This window comes from Lottia gigantea (assembly GCF_000327385.1).
Source record: "Lottia gigantea unplaced genomic scaffold LOTGIsca_54, whole genome shotgun sequence".
In the NCBI taxonomy this organism is placed as follows: Eukaryota; Metazoa; Mollusca; class Gastropoda; family Lottiidae; genus Lottia; species Lottia gigantea.
The window spans coordinates 1713143-1723845 of NW_008709848.1; the positions used below are offsets into that span (position 1 = coordinate 1713143).

Consider the following 10703-nt stretch of genomic DNA (forward strand, 5'->3'; position numbering starts at 1 on the left):
GTCCGATTGATCTTGATGACCCAAATATTTACAGTATCAAATACGTGGTTTCGAAAATCTACAATTATTTTGTGGTTAACTGGTATTTAAATGTGTTTAGTTATAAATTAATTTTGGTTGCAAATTACGACAGGCGATATTAATTTCGATTGATGACATCTTAAAGGATATCGTCTGTTTTTTGATATATTTTTCGTTTTCCTTGATAACAAGAAATCTGGAGAAGTAAGACTAAATCAAACCAGATTGTCATTATAGGTGACAAAGGCAGAATATAACAAGGTTACGTCCCTTTCAGACCTGGAAACTAAAATATCACAGGATTATGTCCCTTTAAGGCCTGGAAGCTACAATATCCGAGGGTTACATCCCTTAAAGACTCGGGAGCTACAATATTCCAGGGTTACGTCCCTTTAAGGCTCGGGAGCTACAATATCCAAGGGTTACGTCCCTTTAAGGCCTGGAAGCTACCATATTCCAGGGTTACGTCCCTTTAAGGCTCTAGAGCTACAATATCCGAGGGTTACGTCTCTTTAATGCCTGGAAGCTACAATATCCCAGGGTTACGTCCCTTTAAAGCCCGGGAACTACAATATCTCAGGGTTGTGTCCCTTGAAGGACTCTAATAGTATCATTGTAGACCTAATAAAGATTATATGAAACACAAAGGTTTTAGATCAATAAAGAATAAATTATAACAAAAAACAAATTAGTCACCATTAACGTCCGTACTATATCTTGGTTCTATTAATATTTAATGGTTAGAAAATGTACAATGATATCAAATGTATATTAAGATGAAATGAGATTACATGCATGGTGTCAACTACCCTGATGAAGTTAAATTGAACAGAAAATTTCCCACTGTAAACAGGAACTATCTAAATAATGGAGAGAGAATTATAGCTGGCGATTTTACAGAGTAGTATAATTCAGGGCATGATTTCTCTCAGGGGACACGTGTATTTTGTTTTGCCTTGATTGTCTCTTTTACACAGCATCGGATATGAACTGCGTACATTATCGACCTTGAACCTTGATAGGAACGATGTAGGTATGGATATTGACCCAATAATAAAAAATTCTAGGCGTAGATCAGCACATTTTCGCTTGATTAACATTTTTAATTGGAATGGTATGTGTTTTGGGAATTTTGAACAGGGCAAAATAAATCTGTAAGTTGCCCCATCCCACTCACATGAAAGTTCTGATATTTCGATGTCGATTGTATTCATTTTTATTGCGGTTCTAGATCCGGATAAAATATGTCATAAATACACATCTTGTAGTTGAAAAATAAACAAAACTGCATTTATAAATGTGGAATGTGGTTAGACACATTTTAATCTCCAGTTTTATTAGGGGTTAGGATCTCCATATCGACACCAACGGAATTCAAAGTGCCAAAGAAAACTCGGCGTTAATAATAAGCTATGAATTTTTCATGAGATTGAAGCTTTATACAATTATACCCGTGTACAAACCATTCACTTGGAAAAGCCAGCCACAATTCTTCATAAATATTTGATGATCTCTATATTTCCATTTTTTTATTTTTCCAATTAGCCCGTTTCATCAACAGTAATACCAATACGTCTCCGCTTCACGCCTTAAATGCCAGCAGATGTTTTGCTAGGAGGAAAGTATTGGTTGTCAGGAATGGGATATTTTCACTGTGAAGAACTGTTCAATAATTCATTATAACATTCAAGATACAGCAACTCTTGATAATCTTAATCTTTCCAGGTTAATCAAACCAGGTCAATTTTTTAACGTACGACTTTTTTTTGCTTAGGTAACCAAATTTTAAATCTTTCAATGTTAACAAGAATGATGTGTGGTATATGTAAATGTATATTTGTATAAAATTTTGGGCTTTTCATCAATATCTTTGTCACCTCTACGATAACCGCTGTTATGTTTTTTTGGGTGCATGCAATAGTAAGGGGCAGTAAAAGGAATAACATCTATAGTCAACAAGATTGATTTGCCAAACTTGGTGGCATTGACCTTTCCTTCTTTATCCGCATCATTGTATCGACTGATAACACGAGGAAACTGATATATTCGAGATCCCTTTAATTTCACACGCCTGTAGACTAAAAGCGCACCAACTAACGAAGCTTCAGTTCTCTTTAACGCCTTGGGATTTCTTTTATTTAATCCTTTAACAGTACAAAACAATGATGACATATATAGACACAGCTTTATGGAACAACAATCACCGGTTAAAGTTTTTTATGCAACGTTTCGACGTGTTCCCCCGTCGTCCTCAGGCACATAATGAGAAGAAATGATGGGCAAACCCCCGTCGTCCTCAGGCACATAATGAGAAGAAGTGATGGGCACTTCTGCTCATTATGTGCCTGAGGACGACGGGGGAAACACGTCGAAACGTTGCATAAAAATCTTTAACCAGTGATTGTTGTTCCATAAAGCTGTGTCTATATATCGCACTCACAATCGGTGAATGCCATTCAAAAACTTTAATGATAACATACATCACGAACAGCGTGCACCAAGAAATGATAACTGCGCCAATTTGTTAATTTAATTTGTTGTTAATTAGTCTTCAATATTTCTTTATTTACAGATGATTAACCACGCAAAATAGTAAAAAGTATTTTCTTTTCTATTCGTTATCAAATATCATTGACTTCTCTAATCAAATTAACATATGGCTGCCTCCAGCTCAATCAAACATAGCACGCAATGTACGGTTTCAGGCGAATGGCCACTATTCAATTAGTGAAAGATTCTATCGGTGAGAAAGCCTTATTGTGTACCCCACCAGTTTATGATCTATGTACATCTTTATCGTACATTGAACATACCTTCAGACACGTGGCGGACGTGTGTCAATTTTACAAGATCGGCAGGTGAAAAAGGTGATAAGAATAGAAGAAAGCCCTTAATTGAAACCCCAAAACATAAAGGAAGACCCCGAGCTCGACATAATACTACGCTTCATAGAGAAGCTATACAAAACACGTTGAATGTGCCGGGATCGTGAATGATTATATATCATTCTAAGGACATTAACTATTGAAAGAAAAAAAGTATAAAGAAACTGGAGGAGGGGAGCGGGTAAAACTGACTGTATTATGATAAAGTAATATAATAACTCGTTCTGCACCTGTCTTCTGATCTTTAAAGACGTAGAATGCTAACGGCACGCGCCAAATTGGGGAGAAAGGAAAATAAATTCAGCGACGCATGGCGACTGGTGACAAGGTACACAGTAGCTAAAATTGGCTCGATTTTTAACGTATACGCTTAAATGTGTTTCATTAACTATATTTAAAAATAGTGTTCGATGTTCTTTGAAACAAAGAACAAAATAGAGGCGACTGTCCTGGCAAAATTTTTCATGGCACCATTGTCCTCCTTCAATATGTTTAAATGTACCACAAAGTATAAGACTAAAATCGCCCCGTTTAATGTTATTTGTTATGTTTTATTCCAGCATCAACTTTCTGTTAACCGAAATTAGAATAATAAACTGAATAGAAGTGTTATGTAACAATTAAGTAATTGAGCATTTTCGTCGGAAATTACAACATCAAATTTCATTTTTGTACGCATTCTTGAATGAAGTACAAAATCAGTAATAATATTTGATGAACGATGCTTAAAAACAGCAAACGCATAAAAGGGACATATTATGATATCATCTGCTATTAAAATAGACCGGAAGTGACAGCATGGAATTTTGGTTGAAACACAAGATGTTTTATCGGAAGTAACACTAAAAGGGTTAATGATTGTTAGTTGATGATTCCACAGACAAACTCATAACGTGGCTCTGGTGAGCAAGCGACAATTAATAATAGAGTTCTTCCGACTGCCATCTTTAATCATATTCATATTATCTATGGAATAAAGCATCTTCTGGAACAAGAGTTACTGCTCTTGATTATGTCTCTAGCGGATATGTTCAATTTGCATACTAATCTGACACTCTATTTTTATGTAAATATCGCAGCAGTCAATTATACAAAAAGCTTTCGTGTTATGAACGTAAAAAGCGTCAAGAAGTTTCATGTCAAAATCAGTCTGTCAAATAATAATGAGTTAATACATTCAAATATCAGGGCTTTTATCACAAATTATCATATAGAAAGATTTCATATTAGAATGAATTGGCTTCATTTGGTTGATTGCTGCCAGATTGTTCTCTAGAACACAAGTGGAACAAACTTCATAGAAATATTCGATGCATGATGATTTTAATGGCAAATTTCTTCGGACTCGATAAAGGGATTTTAATACTTCGTTATAGCCATTTCCCAGTCATTTAAAGTAGCTAGATCGTATTCATTATTATTTTTAAAAAGGGTAATTTGTATTCATTAGCCCAACTATCATAGAGAGACTGGTTGATCTCAGTCCACGGACCCTAAGAGGCTCCGACCTCCAGAAAAAAATTACGAAATTAAAAAAAGAATTGTACTAAATTATAATCAAACTAAGCAACCAACAATATATAAATGCATTAAATAGCATTAACTACAAACTGAAAATATTCAAACCTTTCATTAACAGGCATTAAATTACAGAGGGTTCTCAGACTGTAGGATAGCATGTTTGTTTGAAAAAACCTGAAAGGGGGGTGGGGGAGCTCAAACCCGCTTAAGTCTATGGACCCCCCACTCATCTCGTTGAGCCACCGTTTGGGTTGGAGGTTCTTTTCTGGTAGAGTTTCTGGCATGAAACTGGTATAAGAAACGGTAAATACTATTACGCCATTATTTGTGTTTTAACGATTTAGTTAATGCAATTTAAGCACAGAGTTATGTAGTAAATAATGGTACTGCAAAATTGTAAATAACTAATCGGTGTCCACCCAAAAAGTACTGTGTGATATATACACGTACGCCAACAGTATTCCACAAGAAATAAACGTAAAAACACACCATTATAGTAAGTAAAAAAAACAGATTTATGACCTAATCTTAAGATATAAATAGGCAAGTTAAATATAACGAAGATTTTTTTTTCTATGTTTTTAAGACAAAGACACTCATTCCTCTAAAAAAACATACATTTAACCTTATGTGATACCTTTAACTTTTTCGGATTTAAAATATCAATTTGTTGTCTGTTTTAAATCGATTGAAATATATATCCATTTTTTCTGTTGTTGCACCATTTACCGGCAAAGATTTCACATAGTACCTTCAGATTCCCAACCGTCTTCACCTATATGTGACACAGGTGGACGGTAAGCCGCATGAATATAGTCCAATGTGTCCAGTATCAGCTTCTTATGGTTTAAACTAGAAAACTAATAGATTTATGCCACTGTTCCTGCAATTGTCATATTGTACAATGCATGACATTGCCTGCCTTTGTTATCCAATTCATAAGCAGAGAAGTAGCGTAAACCCGCCTTTCGTTCATTAAATTTCAAATCTCAGAGAATAGACGAGCAAATCCCTTGATCAGTGTGGTACAATAAGTTTTAATGTTGAGATAATTACCGTCTACAAGAGAACGGTTTTTTGTTGAAGTCTGCTGGAGGTAATGGTTTAACAGTGGGATGTTGTAAGAAAAGATTAGAAAGCTGAAGATAGATTAAATTATATTAAGTATATTGTATATTCTAGACTTGATAAAAGCTCTTTAGATCTCATAATGCCTTTCATAATCTCTTTAATACTTCATTTACTCGCAGATTTAATTCTACTACAATTATACCGATTGCATGATTAAGTCTTTGTATAAAATGGGATAACAATTTAACATATATGTAAAAAACTGCAGACGACATACAGGACAAACATGGAAATAATAGTCAATGCAAAGAAGTGTGTGTGTATGTGCAATGTGCTCAAATCTCAGATTGAAACTAGAATTTCAACGGCTGCTGGTAACTGTGTCCAACTGCTAGATTTAGTGGAACTGAGAGGATCAACGACCGAAAAATTGAATTTCCCTTTATTGCTAATTTAAATCTGGTAGTGGACCCGAGATATTGGAATCAGTGCCCATTCAGTCAATTTTTCGATATGATGACTTCGACTTCGATGAAATGCAATAAGTCGTTTGCCTTTATGACTACTTCATTAACAGACAAGACAAAATTGACAAAAACGCCACAGAACAATACAGAAACAACAGAATCTTTGGTGATTTTTGAAAATATTCTAAATACTGTAAAATATATTCAAATATCATTACTACATGTACATTTATATAGAGTGAGAATATTTTAAAGACAGAGGCAGTTACAAATTACAAGAGGCATATCTAAGATGTGTGAAACCGTAAATATGAAAGAGTTAAAATCGCCCACAGCAACAACAATTGAAGAATATCGCAACTTGTTTTGGCTTCTCTACTGTGATTTAGAAGTTACAACTAACCAAACGTTTTTCATAAATGAGAGTGACCTTGCAATTTTCGTACTGTAATGTAAACCGCAAGTGCATCCATTTGATTTATTTCTGCGGTTTTCTTTATATAGTGCGAGATTTATTAAAATTGTCAAGAAATTAGTTCATTTATTGTCTAGGATTATCATTTTGAAAAGAAAAAAATAACAAAAACACATGATAAATGTTAAGTTAAAATAAAGATCAGAGCTGATGATTCGCATTTTGTTGCAGATTACTTAGAGAAAGCTCTTTTTTCATCCTGCTTGCCCTCTTTCATTGGTGTGGGTTTCATTATTGTCTTTTAAATGAGGGAAGGTACATAGTTGCGTGAGACAAAAAGGAGCTCTAAACGAACAGGACAAAACGTTATATCTTAAGAAAATTTGCCTGTCCTAAAAGGCAGGGCAACTTGGCGTATAATCCATTTCAATCCATTTCCATCTGAATACGTCCAATGCCTATATTTTTTTGTGTACGTTTTATTCATAAACCCTAGTACTTATTCAATTTTTTTTATTAAAGACTGGTGAAAAAACGATAGCTGGTGAATCCTTAGTAAACGACCACATTTGACCTCCATCACACGTGAAGATATGATGGACATAATGATGTCACTCCTAGAACAAGACGCTAACCGTTGTTCAAATATTGACGCTACTGGTATTTTTCTTCATTCTTTTTCAAGACGAAAATCTCATAAAAACTCACAAAAATTTGTTGTTTTCCTTGTAAAATAAACTTGTTTTTGTTTACAAATTAACTTATGACACAAGATTGTTTACTCTTACTGAACCACCTCGGCCTGTACAAATAATGAGATAACAAGACGCAAAGAAAAACTAAATATTACGATTCCACACCTAAGTGTCAAAGGAAAGGGTGCATTTCAACTACCGGACTAGAAGATACTAAATAGAACCAGCAATTGTATAATAATAAGGTTCCTCTAGATTGTTTACTGCTATTAATGAATAGTACTTACAATAGATTGTAAAATTACTTTTAATACAAATTCGAACAAAAACTCGATTTCTAACCATTAATCCACAAACTCCATTCACTCAAACTTATAAGATGTTTAATAGTACGACGAAAAAAACCCCATCAATTATCTTTTTAACAGTACACCGACAAACACCCCAGATTTAACAGACAGGAAGTTATGAATGGGTTCATCGTGGAAGACATCAATCATGTTTGTGGAATAATTCCATAATTACCCGTAACCTACAATCAAAGAGAACGGTGTGCAATCTATTGATGTATCTAATGTAAAGAAACTGGCACCATGAAAAATGTGAATCTCAATGTGAATCAGTAATTAACTGAGAATCACCATATTGGATAGTTTTCACGTAGAATAAATTTCAATACCCAATTAATCCAAACTGTTGGCTTTTCATCGACAAACCAAACATTTCCTGCAAATGAAGGAAGATGTCATAATTTCCTTATCTTATTTTTATCTGAGAAACGCTTTGATTAGACGGAGAAGAACTCAGATTTTATGACAATATTGTGACAAGTCTTTATGGAATGGTATTCATGATTCTATCAGTTTCTGATATTTTCTGACGGTTTCTATCAACTTCCTCCATCTCTTTATATAGAACCTTATCAATATTGGCGATTCTTTTAGCTTTTATTGACCACTTGAAGGCTCCAAATCGTAATAAATATGAATCACAAATATGATAATACCACCATAAGAAGAAATGTCTTCCAAAGAAATTGCAAAAATTGGTAGTAAAGATAAGCAGCCATCTTTGTGGTTGTAAAATTAACACTTAAATGAATTTGAGATTTGCGTTTTACAGTATTTGGCTTTTAATTGAGATACCGAAGATTACAACCCGATGTAGTGGGGCAGGAGGAAGAGGTTTTCGGGAAAGCTAAAAGCTGGATCCGTTTACGATCTGAATATCACCAAGAACAGCCACCCTTAATCATTCCCTAGCACGAAATTGACCGCTTCGCCCTGTTCAGAGGCATGAGATGTAACGAGGTCACTTCATTAAGATTATAGTCAGTTTTCATATTCAGAGACGTCAGAGTTCACTGCCAGTTAATTTCTAAGATGAAATTATCCTAAAGTTGTGCCATAGAAAATACCAATGGCCATCAAATTACGTTAAGTGGAAATTGGTGATACTCTATCCATGCCACTTTTAATAGGAAATGGTATTTTCATTCCATAATGACGCCTGTGGGACTGGACACGTTGCTGAGTTCTAGTCAATATAAAGAATAAACTGACGGAGATGGATAAGAAACGAAGAATGATAAAAAAAAATAGAGGAATTATTATTCACCAGAGAGTCACGAAATACGCATTAATTCAACTTTATAACTATCATCAACTATATAAGAATCTTGGGCAATCAATATCGTTTTGGCTTTTTATTAATTTGATATACTGGGGCTTGATGTTTATTTCCCTGCTCTCCTCGCATTTTTTGAATGATGACAGCCGATTAAACAATAGCTTTGGTCAAACAATATTTCTTTGTCTGTCAATCAATATCAACAAGTTCTGTCCAGCAATATCAACAAGTTCTGTCAAGCAATATCAACTAGTTCTGTCCAGCAATATCAACTAGTTCTGTCCAGCAATATCAGCAAGTTCTGTCAAGCAATATCAACTAGTTCTGTCCAGTAGTCCAGCAATATCAACTAGTTCTGTCAAGCAATATCAACAAGTTCTGTCAAGCAATATCAACAAGTTCTGTCCAGCAATATCAAATAGTTCTGCCCAGCAATATCAACAAGTTCTGTCAAGCAATATCAACAAGTTCTGTCTAGCTCTGTCCAGCAATATCAACTACCTCTGTCAAGCAATATCAACCAGTTCTGTCCAGCAATATCAACTAGCTATGTCCACCAATATCAACTAATTCTGTCAAGCAATATCAACAGGTTCTGTCCAGCAATATCAACTAGCCCTGTCCAGCAATATCAACAAGTTCTGTCAAGCAATATCAACTAGCTCTGTCCAGCAATATCAACAAGTTCTGTCAAGCAATATCAGCTAGCTCTGTCCAGCAATATCAACTAGTTCTGTCAAGCAATATCAACAAGTTCTGTCAAGCAATATATCAACAAGTTCTGTCAAGCAATATCAACTAGTTCTGCCCAGCAATATCAATTAGCTTTGTCCAGCAATATTAAATGGCTTTGTCCAGCAATATCAATTAGTTCTGTCCAGCAATATCAACAAGTTCTGTCCAGCAATATCAACTAGTTCTGTCCAGCAATATCAACTAGTTCTGTCCAGCAATATCAACTAGTTCTGTCCACCAATTTCAACTAGCTTTGTCCAGCAATATCAACAAGTTCTGTCCAGCAATATCAACTAGTTCTGTCCAGCAATATCAACTAGTTCTGTCCAGCAATATCAACTAGTTCTGTCCACCAATTTCAACTAGCTTTGTCCAGCAATATCAACAAGTTCTGTCAAGCAATATCAACTAGTTCTGTCCACCAATTTCAACTAGCTTTGTCCAGCAATATCAACAAGTTCTGTCAAGCAATATCAACAAGTTCTGTCCAGCAATATCAACTACCTCTGTCAAGCAATATCAACTACCTCTGTCAAGCAATATCAACAAGTTCTGTCAAGCAATATCAATTAGCTTTGTCCAGCAATATTAACTAGCTTTGTCCAGCAATATTAACTAGCTTTGTCCAGCAATATCAACTAGTTCTGTCCACCAATTTCAACTAGCTTTGTCCAGCAATATCAACTAGTTCTGTCCAGCAATATCAACTAGTTCTGTCCACCAATTTCAACTAGCTTTGTCCAGCAATATCAACTAGTTCTGTCCAGCAATATCAACTAGTTATGTCCACCAATTTCAACTAGCTTTGTCCAGCAACTGGTGTATCTTGTTGCGAAACAACGTGCAGACATCGGCAAAACTCTGGTGTAGACAAGGGGAGACAACGCTCGGACCACAGTGATATCAGTAACTCGTCTGCAGCATTAGGAAACACATGTTAGCAATCATACAAGTTTCATGTAAAGGGAGGCAACATTGTATATGAGGAATACAGACCACAATAAAACTATACAGATCATAAATTCACGCCTGTGTGGTCCTTCTGTGAGATATACATGTATGCTGTCGTTACTATAGTAACTTCTCTTATGATATACAAATAGACTCACTCCACTAAAACATTTTATGCAAATGATTGTATACGACTGTAGTCCAGGCTATTTTTAGAAATCTCCTATATCTCTCCCTTTTGGGGTTTTTGCATGCCTATCTTTGTGTAGTCCAGGCTATTTTTAGAAATCTGCTTTCTCTCTCCCTTTTGGGG

The 10703-nt window shown here is 35.1% G+C and overlaps 1 protein-coding gene across 1 annotated transcript; it reads left to right on the forward strand.

Moving 5' to 3' along the window:
• Positions 1-9171: 9171 nt before the first annotated feature.
• On the forward strand, positions 9172-10031 carry LOTGIDRAFT_126486 (hypothetical protein; the record flags this gene model as incomplete). Its single annotated transcript, XM_009062974.1, has 3 exons — positions 9172-9324; positions 9645-9740; positions 9852-10031. Coding segments are annotated over 3 exons (429 nt in total), but the record flags the coding sequence as incomplete, so codon positions are not given.
• Positions 10032-10703: the final 672 nt, after the last annotated feature.